The 16063-nt window shown below is 42.2% G+C and overlaps 1 protein-coding gene across 2 annotated transcripts in view; it reads right to left on the reverse strand.

The window, feature by feature from the left end:
- Positions 1 to 568: 568 nt before the first annotated feature.
- Positions 569 to 16063, reverse strand: part of spon1a (spondin 1a) — a 92179-nt gene continuing 76684 nt past the window's right edge. The window contains exons 8-16 of one of the 2 annotated variants that reach the window (XM_035416511.1): positions 9048 to 9249; positions 7041 to 7181; positions 6397 to 6472; positions 5880 to 6062; positions 3427 to 3597; positions 3021 to 3188; positions 2391 to 2555; positions 1209 to 1448; positions 569 to 746 (exon numbers count right to left, since the gene is read on the reverse strand). In XM_035416511.1, the coding sequence (XP_035272402.1) occupies positions 583 to 746; positions 1209 to 1448; positions 2391 to 2555; positions 3021 to 3188; positions 3427 to 3597; positions 5880 to 6062; positions 6397 to 6472; positions 7041 to 7181; positions 9048 to 9249 (1510 nt within the window). In that variant the 3' untranslated portion in view covers positions 569 to 582. The remainder of the gene's footprint in view (positions 747 to 1208; positions 1449 to 2390; positions 2556 to 3020; positions 3189 to 3426; positions 3598 to 5879; positions 6063 to 6396; positions 6473 to 7040; positions 7182 to 9047; positions 9250 to 16063) is intronic. The other variant, XM_035416512.1, reaches the window with a different exon arrangement.

The following is a 16063-nucleotide window of genomic DNA, read 5'->3' on the forward strand; positions in this document are numbered from 1 at the left end:
GTCTTCCAACTCAAGAAGTGTTGACTGCCACTTAAGCAGGATACACACCTCGCTCAGAACACCTTGTCTTTCCCTGATTAGGTCAGGATACATTCCCTCTCTTGATAACATTGTGGCTTCCCTAAAGCAGACATTTAACAGAGTAGAGTACTTGAGTGCTAGTAAACCCATAAGAAAAACTAATTAATGAAAGATTGTTAAAGTGTTTTATTAATGGTTGGTGTGCACTTCTGAAATTGGTAATGTCTATCAGTGGTTACATTGTGATATATGAGCCTTCTGAAAAGGCAGCTATGATACTAATTACTGTTGCTGCTGTCCCACTGGGGACCACACAGCCCCCCCGCCCCACCCCCCACCCCCCACACACACACAAACCCCACACCCCACGTACACGAACACAATGACCAGGCGGGAGTTTGTCACCACAATGCGTCCTGTATTTCAGCAGGACTGATGTCGTTTTTCCTTGCCCTAGCCCTAACCTGAAAGAATCCTGTTCTGTGGCACAGTGTTGCCACCCCAAGCCCCCTGCGCAACCCACCCCACCCCCACCCCCACCCCCACCCCCGTAACATGCCACTAGCAAGGGTGCACATTGCAGGCGCGGATCTCCTTCCTGTCCTTGCAGTTGGACGCCTGCGGGCCCTTCGGCCTCTTCTTCACCGTCATCCAGCGCTCCTGGACCCCCCCGCCGCACAGCTTGGAGCAGTCCGTCCAGTCCGACCACGGGCGCATCTTACACCCTGCACACACACACAGGAAGAGCGGTGAAGGGTGAGCCCCCAAACCTGTCCTCAAGAAGCTGACACCTCTGGGCTCTCCTGTTTTCATCGCTAGCAGAAGGGTGAGGGGAAGATGATGATGGAGTGTGTAGTATTAGTGTGTAGTACCGTTTAGCACTATAACTACTTTTTTGGAACACTCTTTCAAAATTAATGGCCTGTCTCACTGCTGCAGTGTCCTCTGTCAGTATCCTGAGGCCAGCACATCCTCCATGTAACCAGCCACTGCTGCTTTTCCAGCACTGGAGCTGAGTAGGTGTGCAGTGCACAACTTATGAGGCTGGTCCAGCAGGCACACATCTGACCATAGCATTTTCTATTGCTTGATGAGGTGAGGAACAGCCTGAAAACTAAATCCCTGCCTCCCTGGGAAACTCTATATCTGAGTACAAAATATGAATTATGATGATGACGATGACTCACCGGGGTGCTCCTCGGCAGTCTGGTCCTGGTTCTGTTTGCTCCTCCGTTTCTCCCGGGGCTCCTTGGGTCCTCGCGCGCACTTTCGGAGCTTGCACTTCCTCCTCTGCACCGTGACGGGGCACGCGGCGCCCCCGAACTGTGGCTCCAACTTGATCATCCGCGTCCGGATCATGTGGCCCTTCCCGCAAGACTTGTTGCACTCGGACCACTCGGACCACTCTGACACCATGCAGTCTGTGGCTGTAGGATGAGATTTAGCCTGAGCACCACTGCTCTGCTTTTAGCTGTACTGTACGTTAGCATATCCTTTACATTGCCACCCATAACTCAATTTTGTTTTCGGACATGTACTGGTTAAACCAATGATTCCCAAAGGGGGGTGAGGGGTGCAGAGAGATAGATAACTGGGGGAGGGGTTGAGGGGTTAGAAACCAAAAAGAAAATGGCATCCAAGCTGAACCAAAGTTGTCGGGGGTGCTTAAATAAGTCCTTTTACCAACGAAGGGCCTGACAAAACATTTTTGGGAACCACTGTGTTAAACCAAGGCTTTTCCAACAGTGCTCATATTGTTTTACAGTTCAGTCATAATCAAAACAAACCAAAACCTGTGTGTGGATCTTGTGACTTTCTATTTCAAAGTTCAATACAAGTAATTGCCTCCAGATTTGTTTTTTATTTTTATAATCCCTTCTCTTAATCAAATAATTATCTTGTAATGCTGGAAACTGCATGGTGTATAAATCAGAGGAATCCCTGCTTCAAATGTCTGGTCCAGAGCTTGTGCCAGTAATCACAAAAACTTAATGTACAGTATAAGGTTATGCTTATCTCATTCCCTGAAATCAGATACTTTCCCATTTGGCCTCAGTGTTCAGGCATCAGCCCCTGTTTCTCTGCTGTTTGGTCTGTCTATGTCAGTGTGATAATACCGCTACACCTTGTCTGGGTTTGGTTTATGCAATGCATTAACTGTGCTTGAATATATGTGCCTCAGTACAGGTTGAAGTTTGGCAGAAGTGTGTGCTTAAATGTTGCTATAAATTTAGACTGTGTCTGCGCCCCCCCAATAATACACTTGGACTGATTCCGGAGTGCATCTTAGCCACAGTTTTGGAGTGTCTGTGCTGGCAACTCAGTGATCTAAGCTGGCCACTAGGTGGCGCTCTCCCGACAAAACTCACGACACTCTGGCATCATGCACTTCTCCACTTGCTCCAGCTCCTCCGTGCACTCCCCCAGCCCAGCGGGCGACTTGAGCATCCTCTGGCGCGTCCGCATGCCCACGCCGCACGTCACGCTGCAGTCGCTCCACTCCAACCAGGGAGACAGCATGCAGGGGATGGTGTCTGCACACGGACACACAGAGTCGCCCACGGTGAACACGCTAACGTTGTATATCCTCCCACCAAACAGGAACGCAGCGCTCTGCCACAGATGAATGGAACTGACGATCATTTATTGTTTTCCATCTCCATTTTAGACTCAAACTAGTGGAACCTTATCTAGCTGCAAATTTTCAAATTTGGAGTCATTTTAAATGACTAAGGGCTGGATTTATTAAGTAAACAGTCACATCCTAAAAATGTTTGCGACATTGATTCTGTTGCAATCACACATGCCGACCAGTTTAAGGCTGGTCCAAATTACACATTCAATGAACTGAAACACACTCATTTGCACTCCTAGCTTTGATAGCTAATTAGTCACAAAACTGTGTATTAGAACCTTTATGCGAAGCCTGGGAATGGTGTGAAAAGATGTTCTAAAATGTGAACGGGCATTTCTCAGCCAAAATTGCAGTGTTTACTTACGACACTCTGGCATCATGCACTTTTCCACCTCCACCACCTCCACATTGCAAAGGGAGCCGTCCGACGGGGGCATCTTCACCATGCGCTCCCGCCTCTTCATGCCCAGCCCACAGGTGGCGCTGCAGGCATCCCACTCGCCCCACTCAGTTACCAGGCAGCTGCTGGGGGCTACAGGGACAGGGAACAATGGGTCCAATTATACAGACACAGAGAAACAGACAGAAACACACACACAGCATTGTGGTTTACTCGTGTATTAACATTGTTGTCACGATTGAGTGCTTACGAAGAAGTCTAATTAGCATTGGGTGATAAAACTTAGCTGAGAAAGCAAGTCTATGGTAAATCTTTATAAAGAAGGTGCCAGCATGACTATCAGCACTCTCTTCATGCCCCTGTTACTCACAGCAGTCTTCGTTGACGATGCATTTCTCGGTCTCCTCGGTAGGGAGGGAGCAGATGGAGCCGTCTTCTGGGAACTGCTTGATATACCTCTCCCGGGACCTCATGCCCATCCCACAGGACACGCTGCAGGGCGACCAGCTGATCCACTCTGACATCATGCAGGTGGAGGACTCTGGAAAACAGGGTGGGGTTGGGGTGGAGGTGGGGGAGTGAGAGACACGCTACCTTGCTGTTTATGTACAGACAAAATCCAAAGAGAAATCTTCCAAGTATCCGCAAATCATCCTCGCCCAACTACCTTAATCGGGCTCCACTGTGTATCTATAATATGCATTGTACGCATGAACTGTGACCACAGTGTTCGGCAACATTTTTTGATGTCGTACCTCACACACACATAGTGACGCACGTGCAGAAGTGTACAAAGCCGCCTCTTCAACACACAATTACACTTACAAAGATTACACTGATTACAGGCTTATGTGCCTACCTGTAGAATCCACACTAAAAAAAGTTCACCTACCCCTCGTCTTTACAGCTCCACAAAATAAATCATTAAGGCAACCCCCCTTGAGCAAGCTTAATCTCACTTAAATCCTCCCAATTATCTCCGCACGCCTGTAAATAGACTTGCTCTCAGATAGAATGGATGAACTTTGGGGGACTTCATGGATTTCTCTTTTACCCGCCGTACCATAGCAAATTCCAAAGTGCAGCATAATAAGGCGGAACTAAGCTAAGCCAATTAATAAATGCTGTGGGTGAATGCGGCCCTGATGAGACTCCCAAGGGCTCCATGCCAGCCAGCTCCAGGATTATTAATCAATACACACCATTAATGGGCCATTAAATAAGAACAAAGGCAATTTGCCACAGAGGAACTGAAGTCTAGGGTGCCCAGCCCATTAATCAATAAAACGCAGAGGAGAGAAACAATGCTCAACTAATTGCATCACAAAGAAGCCTTGAAGGACACACTAGCTTCCCGTAAGCATGATCCTCACTCAAACCACACGGACATCAAAAATATTTGGCAAATGTCAATTTATCACAGAAACTTCTCACAGTCACTGGTATATCAAAAAGCACTGTCTTTCTAAAAAGCATTCATTCATGCAGTAAAGTCCAACATTTGCAGAGGCAAATTTGATTGAACGCAGAGGTTTTTTATAAAAAACGGCAGCGTCCAATTGCATGCCTCATATCTAGCTGTCAACCTTGGTGAAAGCCAATGGGAAGAGCTGGAGAACTGAACTGAGAAACGGCACCAACTCCTGACAGAAAAAGATCTCCATTTTTATTGCCTATTGCCTATTGCCTATTGAAGGGCTTGTCATGAAAGAGATGTGAAATATTATGTATTTTTTGACATAGCCAGTTACACAAAACAAAGCCTAACCCATTATTTTATTTATTAGGTCCTCTTTTTAAGCTGAGGAGTCGCAGACTAACTCAAAATTGAAGTCTAAGTTAAACCCTCATCTCGGAAATGCAACCTCCACTCTGATCCCACCTAAAGTTTTATTGGCTTGTGTACAAACGAGAGAAAAGGATTTATCGATTGCCTGGCGCAATGAAAAAGGTACAGCACCACTTTTTGACCTTTCCTGTCCCAGACCATTAATCTATACCTTGCCCTTCTTCAATGGGCTAGCACACACAAGCACTGTGTCCAGATGCCGTCCTTGATAAATTTATTTAAATCACTGCAGTTCCGTTTTAGTACAAGATGGCATGCCGTACTCATCAATCACTTAACTGCATAATCATAAACTGTCCAACAATCTACTGCAGGCAGCATAGCAGGGTGATGGCAATGGTGAAGTCTAAGCAATTTAACTGGAAGATGCTTAGCCAACTGTCCATACATTCCATGCAACACTTTATAATGTTCTGCATACAATGGTTTGGTTACCTTGTAATGTGAAAGCTTGGTTCTAAGGCTATAGTTAAATGCAAAAGTATTGGGACAGTACGTCATTTACGTCAAAATATGTCATTTTTTGTTGTTTTGGCTCTGTACTCCAGCATATTGGATTTTAAATAAAACAATGAATATGATGTTAAATTTCAGACTGTGCTTTAATTTGAGGGAATAACAGAAAAAAACAGAAAATTATAATAAATAAATCATAGAGCCAAAACAAAAAAAAACTGTTCCAATACCTTTTGCATTTAATTGTATTTACATGTAGGTAAAGTGACTTTTAAGTGAACTAAGGAGGAGTTTTAAGAGACTATTTTTAGGCATAATTTAATATACTTCATGTACTTCTTCTAAAAGTGCTTGTGCTGGTGTAGTTTCTGTATTGTTGCATTGTTGAAAAGTGGTGTGCTTGTTTGATTTATGTATTTCACAGTTTGTTTGCTTCGCAACACTACGCCCCAGCCACAATGGCGCCCTGGTAATGAGTCACAGTGTGATACTTTGCATTGTATTCAATAGCACAGCACCTTCTTCACTGCAGCCAGGCCCCATGCAGGGCTGGAAGTCCTGTGTGTGTGGGCAGGGTACGGTGAGGTCCAGCTGGGCCTTCAGCATCCTCTGCCTCATGCGCTTGCCCTTGTCACAGGTGGCAGAGCTACAGGCCGACCAAGGGGACCAATTGGAGTAGATACAGGTCTCTGGCGTGTCATCTGGGACGAAATAAAAAAAGGCACCAACTCCCACTTAATCATAAAGATTATTATATCCTTTACCACAGCTGGTTTTTTTTCATATTTCTTAAAACAGTAATATATTATGTTATATAAACCAAATAGAGTTCTGGAGGCTAATGAAAGGAGACATAAATAAATACAGAACTGACAGAAATGCAGGCTGTATTTCAACATAAGTTATTAGTTCATTGCTTCTCCCAAGATCTGAATCTGAAAGTCTATCTGGAGGACACTGCGGCTTGTTAATTAAATTGTCTCCAGCCCCGCCTCTAATAAAGATGCTGGAACGAGAGAGATAAAGTTACTGCACCTTTCTCCTTCTCCTCCAGGCCAATATCTGCCACAATATCATCCACGTTATCGGGGACGATATTGCACTGCTCTCCCTGTGGAAAGAAAACAAGGGTTTGACATCATATTAAAGTTGGATAAGAGCCTCAGTTTGAAATCTGATCACTATCAGAGCAAGTTGGTAAACACTCTGGGCAATTTGGGAATTTGAACCAGTGATCATTTCATGAAGTCAAATTTGATATGCAAGAATTTTTACTTAGTAAAGATGATCTAGTAGCAATAGGTTTGACACTTAAGTCATAGAAAGTGACTTTAGGGACTAATTCAGTGTCTTGACACATTAAGTCAAAACATTGGACAAGACACTGCTGTGCAAATGCAAATGTAAATATGTAAGAAATAAACAAAGACTAGCACTGGTTATAATGGCATAGTGGAGCTTAAAATATTAAAGAACTGAAGAGTCCTGCCCTTTCTTTGCTTCCTAAATTTCTCTCCCTCTCACCTAATACTTGTTGAATTAAGTTTGAAATCAATTGATCCAGAACATTGCCACATACAGTATGTCACATTTGAAGATCATAGCCAATAGAAAATCCAACAGAAAGTTACCTTGGTTTAAAAGTTTATTATATACATTTTTTTTGTTTCACATGGTACCTTTCTGGCAATCCTCTCCACCACCACCCTCGCAATAGCTGTGACGGGGCCACCTTCGGGGTCATAGAAAGGGCTCTGGGGGTGGTCCAGGCTGGTGAGGGGCCGGATCCTCTCCTGGGGAATTGTGGGCTTGTTGGGAGACTGCAAAAAATAAAAAATACAAATACAGATACGTTCATATTGCACCTTTTACAATCTCAAAGCACTTCACAGATGCAAACAGACAGGCTGCGATCAAGCATCTGCACTGCCATCAGAAAGAAAAGCGTTTGCCTAATCTTAACACATGCAATGTATTGACAGTGTAATATACCTTCTGCCTCCCAAAAAATATTTTTCAATGTACAGTGTATTTCAAAAATGTGAAATCCACTCAAATCAAAATAAACCTTCTCTGCAAAAAGACAAATATTTATGGAGCTCAGCAGCTTTTAATAGACAATAATACACTTTCTAGAGTTTTCTAGAGTTTACAAGGGCATAGCAAGCATTAGGTGACTTACAGGGTTGAGTTCATTAGGAGTTCAAAAGGACCAGTTAAAGATAAGCAGACCTCAGTAAACCTCCGTAAAATTCAATAGCCTAGTAGGTTTCAAGCTTTTACTTCTGGAGAGCTTTGGAAATGATGTTTGTTAAAAGTAACAAAAATAAACTTGGTGGATGTGCCTAATTACAGAACAAAAAACTGTATGTTTTGAATGCCTGTGAAAAGAATTATGGAGGCGTTCTAGTTATGTAACATTGTATAGCTCACATAACAACATTCTGTCAAAACTCCTTTTTCTTCCCTCAGTGGAAGATGTCCGTTGTGAACCACTGAGTTACAATAACTCTGTGAATGGCACATACAAAATTGATTCACTGATTGAAAACGTGCCACACAGTTTAGGATATCACAACATCTAAAATATGTAGTATGATTGGCTTGGCTCACAATTCACTGTTGACTGTGTCAGATGCCAGAGGCTGGCATTCCCCGGCTGTTTAACAGCAAATGACTTCAGTACTGTGTGGAGTCAATGAGTAGGTGTAATGCAAACATTTCCCAGAGTGCAGAAAAAAGCAATACTTTGAAATTTCTCCATTTTTTACTCCAATTTACTAGTTACTAAATCTACAACATTCAACAGAATTACATTTGACTGTAAAACATTATGCACTTTCTTTTTTATACATCACTTTCAAGGTTAACCAACGGTGCTTGGTGATGTGGTTATTTATGTATCCAGATCCAAATTAGTCATTACCTCTGATCTCTTATTTGTGAGTATGCGCGTAACTTGCACACTGCGCTACTCGAATCAACATGTATTCTCTGTACATTTGAGTTGTCTGTGGCTTAACCCGTTTTCCATGTCTAGCTCTGTCCTGCTAGTCTTGCTCTATCAAGTCACTTGTAATTCTCTCAAGATCAGACCTAAATGGAAAAATGTAATAACTCTGTTTATAAATGTAGACATCACAAGTCCTAGCAAGGTCTTAGCATGTATATTATGTGGAATGGTACTGGGGCTAACTCCAATACTGTGATTTGGTGTTCTGGCTGACCTATGTTCACCAAGTCTTCCATTCTGATAGACTTTTAGGCCAGCAGATGGCACAGTCATGTAACTCTAGACTTAATGGTGGCAGAGCCTTGAGGATTCAGTTTTCATAGAGTTTAATAAAAATAACAGAATTACACAGCAAAGCCGACTTATTGTGGCAGCCACTCAGCTAAATACAGGACATTGCAACAAAAACAAAGCCCTTGTCTGTGGCTGCATGCACTTGTTTTTATGTTTACTTTTCTTATTCCCCTGCTGGAGCTGAAGCAATACTAAAGCAATATCATGGCGCGCCTCGATAAACAAGGAAAGTCGACCAACAGTTCCACTTATGAATTTAAGTGGCCAACCTAGATTGCACGCTGTTTAAAAGTTCAAGGTAACAGTTGTGAATTGGGGCCTCTGTGAAATATGGGCACAGGTTCCAAATGCAAGTTAAGCTTCAGTTGGAGGTGCTTACCTCATAGGTGACCCCACTGTCAGTGCCAGCATCCCAGGGGATCAGGTCCTGCACCAGGTTCTGGACCCACCCGCACTCTTTGGTGCAGAGGTCCTCGGCTGAGAGGCCCACGTTCCAGTCGGGGCTGGGGCCCAGCATGGTGAGGAAGGACATGAAGTGGCGCGTCCGGTCCACTGAGAACTCCGCTGAGGGGGCTGACCGCCTGCGTGGGGAGATGGAATGAAGAGGACAGAGAGAGAGAGAGAGAGAGAATATGAAAGAGGATTTACTCACTCATCTTGTTTTCTTAAGGCTTGCACAGGAATCCCCGGTAAACATCTGTCACCAGCAATCCTGAATGAGTTCAACTTTAAATTTCATACATATCTGTACTTTGTCTCCTCAATGTTCACACTTTTGTAAACAGTGCGCCTTCTGGACACATGAACACACAATATAAATGTAGCCTATACATACATATTGTGCACACATGTGTGCGCACGCACATGCACACACCTGTATTAATTCAGCCTTTCAAAGTCTACAATGATAAAGTTTAGACAATGGCCTTTACTCAATCAACTTTTCTCCTAAGCTGTTAGTTACAACTGAGTAAAAGTGTACATTCTGATTACTGCTGAACTCCAAGAATTTCACAGTGAGTCAGACTCAGAGATGTGTTTATTCAAACCAGACCTATGCATTCTTGTACTTGCTTATGTTTCCTGTCATTAAAATACTGACTGTGCTGTGCACAGTAAATTAGACAGAATCCAGCAGTCCCAGTGTGCCGTGTTGACAACACAATGGAGTGCGGCAGAGGGCTGCTGAGCTGAAAAGGAGCAGTGAGAGGGAATTATTTTCCAATTGTCACAGAACCTGCATGCCAAGCAAGCAATTACAACACCTTATACTCCAGCAAAGTTCGGCGGAATAGGTGTCTGGGAACTATTTGAGTAAGAAATATTCTGTTAAAGAAATCAGATCTGGGTTGTGAGCTCGGGCACAGGATGTAGAGAGGTTGAACTTATTAACTGCCACCTCCAGTTAACCTGATTCAAAACCTGGCATGCTTCGCCTTTCATACAGCATTATGCCTGTTTGTTTCCATGCAGTTCTATGCTGAATTACTTAAATCACATTATGATGGGTTAAGGAAACCTTTTGTTAATGTCAATATTACAGTATATTTTGGTCAAACCTTCAATGGCCTTTGTGTCATGCACTGCATACCATATACTAACTGCAATTAGATCTCACAATAGGCATAGCCTAATTAACTGTTCTTAAGCAAATGAAGCCAATTTGGGTTGTTTTCATGAATTTATTTTAGGCTATGGACATCCTGCTCCAATACCAGCGCCAGTTTTACATACGGCTGGCGCTTACATAAGAAATCAATCACAGATTAATTTCTTAGGTACGAGTCAAACATTTTTGGCCCAAACGGATTCCGCTGATTATGACTGAAAAAAAAAACTAAAAAAAATAAATAAAAAAAACTGGCCTTTCAGACCTTCCTTTTGTTACACTCAAATGAATCAATTAAACACACAGGCTCATGTATAGTGACTTATTGAACAATGTGCACAGTAAGAACAGCCATAATTTGCATGTGTGTCCCCAAATGGGTAGGACAGCTCAGCCACCAGACAGTGCAGAGCAGAGAGGTCTGGTAGGGGAGCAGGGTTTGATTATCCATGTCACGTGATTCTAGTTCAGGCTAGAACTGAACATTCATAGCTGCAATGGAAATCGCATCCTCTTTACAGCATCTTCCTTCACTGCTTCACTCTTCAGAAGTATCTGCCAAACCTCTCTCTGCCAATACGGAACCTGATGCATGTTGTTTTGGGGCAACAGGGTAAACTACTGCAGTTTCCATGGCAACGTGTCACCGCGAGAACACACATGTACACACACAAACATATTCACACGTACGTGCACGCACACACACATACACAAAGCCATGTTTGTACATACATATATCCACACACATGCAGTCATAAAGAGGTAAACTGGTGGAAACAGTTAAAAAAAAAAAAAAAAATTCATGCATCCCGGCAGCCTTTGTTCAGCCTAATATGGCTGCCACAGATAAAAGTAAGACCTCCCAGATTTCCTGGGTATTGAAAAACGCAGCAGGAAGAAACCCTTCCTGAAAACCAATAGGTGCCTACTGCAGAAAGGAAGGCACATCTTTTAAAAATAAATGTGAGACAAATATGAAAAGAATAGGAAACATCCACATTTTGATTTACAGCAGCACTGTTGCAAAGGGATTTTCCAGGTTATAATTATTTATTTTTTTAGCTACAGATTTGCCTGTACTGAAGCAGAGTACACACCACTCTTAATCCACTTCAAGCTTGTGACATGTTTCATTGCTTGCACATCTTCATTTCCTCTTCAAAGATACTAACGCTGTCTTGACTGGGCACCTTGTCTGGAGAAACAATCATAATTTTACAACTAACCAAGCGTCTAATTTATGCTCCAGGACCACTGAAAACCAATTATTTCACTGTCAGCACACTGATATTCAACAGATTCCTTCAAAAAGAACTGCCAACTAAATCTATAAGAAATAGCTACAGGTACAGTGCTGTGAAAAAAGTATCTGCCCCCTCCCTGTGTAATTGCATGTCACATTGAATGGTTTCAGATATTTAGACAAAATATATTACACAAACTGAACATGAGTAAACACAACACAGATTTTAAAAAATAATTTTATTTAAATTATAATTTCATTTAATCGTTTTATTATTTATATAGGCCTAATGAAAAACGTTATCGAACACCAATATCACCCATATGAAAATGTAATTTCCACCTTAGTTACTCAATAAACCACTTAACAAAATTCAATTGATTCAGCTGATTTAACACAACCAGGCTTGGCTGCAGCCAGCCCTGTTAAAACTAAATCTCACTCATATTGAACCTTACCATCAGTGTGAAGTAGTCACCACAAAGTTTATATAAGCACACTATGCCACGATCAATCCAGAAGAGACGAGAAAAATGTTGATGAAATAAATCAGTCTGGAAAGGGTTACAAAGCCATTTCTATGGCTCGAGAAATCCACCAAACCACCGTGAGAGTCATTATCTCCAAATGTTGAACACCTGAAACAGTGGTGAACTGTTCCCAGAAGTGGTCAGCCAGCTAAAAAGGGCACAGCAAGAACTCATCCAGGAAGTCACAATAGATCCCAGAATAACATTAAAAGAACAGCAGAGCCCTCTAGCCTCAGCTACAGTCAGTATCCATGGCTAGACAATAAGAAAGAGACTGGGCAAAAATGATTCATGGGACAGTAGCAAGGTGAAAAGCACTGCTGACCAAGAGAAACAGTGCTAATCTCACATTTACAAAAAAAAGCACCTGGATGGTCCCCAATCCATTTGGGATAATGGTATATAGACAGATGAGCCAAAAGTGGAACTTTTTGGATAACAGGGGTCCCATTGCAAGGGTAACACCGATAGCCTGAGGCAAACAAACGTGGCAAAGCAGCAGTGACATCAAAGAACCAGGAGATTTTATTTTTTTTAGTGCCAGTTCCCAAATAAGTGTAAAATATATACAGTGAACAAAAATACTAGAAAATAAAAACTGTATCTAAGAAAGGAAAAAATAAAGAAATAAGAAAAACTGCAGTACTTTACAAAATTTGGCTATGCCTTGTGGCCCAAAGTCTGCTATGCATGTTGAGTAGGACGGAGTGTGGCACAGTGGGTAAGGAACTGCGCTTGTAACCGAAAGGTCGCAGGTTCGATTCCTGGGTAAGGACACTGCCGTTGTACCCTTGAGCAAGGTACTTAACCTGCATTGCTTCAGTATATATCCAGCTGTATAAATGGATACAATGTAAAATGCTATGTAAAAAGTTGTGTAAGTCGCTCTGGATAAGAGCGTCTGCTAAATGCCTGTAATGTAATGTAATGTAATGAGTCAGGGCTGCCATGAGGAAGTCTGAACTCAGTGCTTTATACAAGTAGCCCCTCCCCTGGCATGAACCACCAAAATTAAATTAATTAGCTTAGAACAGCCAAACTACAATAAATGAACAATACAGAAAACATGAAACCAATTACATAAATAATCTTTAACCTAAGAAAAGAAAATAAAGGCACTCGAAATGATCAACACGCAAATTAAAAATAAATACAAAAATTCCCCCGTAATCTGAGGCTGTAGTGGTAGCTGCCATCTACCCCCCCCCCCCCGGCTACATTAGGTTGGCTTGTTCTCCTGCTCCGTTTGGCAGTGCATGGAGCTGAAACGCGGATGTGAGTACGTTTAACGTGGTTGTAACGGCCAGTGAAAATAGCGGTGATATGTTATTCAACCAAAACATTTAAACGGAAACACACGCTAGATATTTGACACACGAATACATACCACACACGCAATTTTACCCCATATGGAATAAACCGGCATTTTGGGAAAATAGTTGCGCGGTCTTTAATAAAACGAATAACGTGTCTTACAGGCTCGTACAGCTATAAAGCAAATTTCACAGTAAGAACATCATGCCATCAGTTAAACTTGGTGGTGGCATTGTGATGTGGGGATGCTTTGTTGCTTCGGGACCTGGATGACTTTCTATTATTGAAGGAGCCACGAATTGTACTCTGTACCAGAAAATTCGTAAGAAGAATGTCTAGTCATCTGTTTGCAAGATGAAGCGAAGCATAATTGGGCTATGCTGCAAGACAATGATCCAAAACACAAAAGCAAGTCCACATCTGAATGGCTGAAAAGAAACAAAATGAAAGTTTTGGAGTGGCCTAGTTTAAGTCCTCACTTGAACCCGGTAGACATTCTGTGACAGGACCTGAAACAAGCAGTTCATGCTTGAAAACCATCCAAAGAACAGTGGGCTAACTTTCCTCCACAGTGATGTAAAATACTGATATAAAATAACAGGATGTTTTTGGTTGCAGTTATTGGTGCTACAGGTGGTGCAACCAGTTATTTAGTTTAAAGGGGCAATTACGTTTTCACATGGGTGATATGGATGTTTGATAACCTTTTTAATTCAATAAATGAAATCATTATTTAAAAAATGAAATTTGTCATTTCTCAGGTTCCCTTTGTCTCATTACATTTTGTCTAAAGATCTGAAACCATTCAGTGTAACAAATTTGCAATAATAGAGAAAATCAGGAAGGGGGAAATGTTTTTTCATGGCACTGTATGTGTATAAATTAATATATCTGCGTGTGTGGTGTGGCCTGAAGTATGCTCAGAAAGTCACTAAAAAGTCTCTCTGCACTCACTAACCAGCTGCTGTTATATAAGCTGTAGTTATAGCAGGAAAGACTGCAGACCCACTGAGTAGTGTTGGTGACTGTTTTTCAAGGAAGCTGATGTCTGCTCAAAAAGTTCAGCTCTTTTTTGAAATGAAGTTGCTAAATCTAGTAACAAAGTCACCAAGTTGGCAACAATGAGTAAGTTACTAGTAATTTTGCTTGTTGCTTGCTCATCTACCCACTAGTGGATTCAGAGCATTTTCAGGCATATGTTCACAGATACATATATATAGTCAGCAGGCTACTCTGCTCATTTTCTCTCTTATTTATAGCCTACAGTACAAGTATTTCTACACTTAAACATGGATACAAATCTTTACTTTTGTGAAAAGAAGTTGTATGTCCCCAGTGAGAGTTTATAGCACAATAGGGGGCATTCATGAGGACAATAGGAGCTCCCTGGCTGGTGCAAATGCAGGGAAGCTATTCTTCTTGTTTCATAATGTGGCACAATCTGACTGGCAGTGTGGATGGTCAAGGTGGCACAGTGATGCAGTGGGTAGCACTGTCGCCTCACAGCAAGAAGGTTGTGGGTTTGAATCTCGGCTTGGGGCCTTTCTGTGTGGAGTTTGCATGTTCTCGCCGTGTCCACGTGAGTTTCCTCCGGGTACTCCGGTATCCTCCCACAGTCCAAAGACATGCAGGTAGACTAAGTGGAGACTCTAAATTGGCCATAGGTATGAGTGTGTGAGTGCCTACCCTGTCCAAGGTGCTTCTCACCCAATGCACGCTGGGATAGGCTACAGCACCCCCCACAACCCTGCTCAGGATAAGCGCGTATAGATAAAGGGTGGATGCATAACAAAATATAAATAAACTTTAGTTTTCTTTTTTTTTTTTTTTAAGAAAGTCTTCTGGCGAATTGTGGCAAAATCTGTGCACAATCCACATTCCAGCTCAAACATGCACCATGGTGGCCACCATACCGGTAATCTGTGAATTTTTCCCCTATAAGATCGGTATCAATATCAGTCTCAAAATTCCCATATTGGTCAGCCTCAGGTGTGAATGATAATGCTGTTGGGAGAAGATATTAAAATACATACACGTTTCCCACATTGATTCTAATTTTCTTTTGTTTTCTTTTTGGTCCCCTCTTGAAATGACACAATACAAAACACAGTTCTCTGAGGAAACCAAAAACTCAGATAATGGTTTTCAAAAGATTTGACATGCTTATAAGTGTCAAATGTAAAAGGCATTAATGGAAATCCATCAAACACGTTTATGGAGGAATTCAATAAAATGCATTCACACTGGAATTCAAATGCACTTAGTCTCTTTAAAGCAGTGGTCTCCAACCCTGGTCCTGGAGAGCTACAGGGTCTGCTGGTTTTTGTTTTCACCTTAAAATCAGCACCCAATTGAGACCCAAGACACCAGGTGAGTTGAGTTAACTGTGTAATAAACTGCTCTAGTTGATTCATGAAGTTCAGAGTTACTATGAAAACCAGCAGACCCTGTAGCTCTCCAGGACCAGGGTTGGAGACCACTGCTTTAAAGGAATATGCAATTCAGTCAAACAAGCCTTCCCAGATTAATCCACTGCTGGAAGACGCTCTTGCCAATGAAAATAATTTTTTAGCTTTAGAGTGACTGACACAATTTCTTCCAGTAATTCTTGAGTGTCTTCCAGTAATTTCTGGTCCAAGGTCAATGAGTTTGTTCAAAGAACAATTGATGGCAAAAGCAATTTGCAGACACTGTACATA

Source organism: Anguilla anguilla, chromosome 5 (assembly GCF_013347855.1).
Source record: "Anguilla anguilla isolate fAngAng1 chromosome 5, fAngAng1.pri, whole genome shotgun sequence".
Lineage (NCBI taxonomy): Eukaryota > Metazoa > Chordata > Actinopteri > Anguilliformes > Anguillidae > Anguilla > Anguilla anguilla.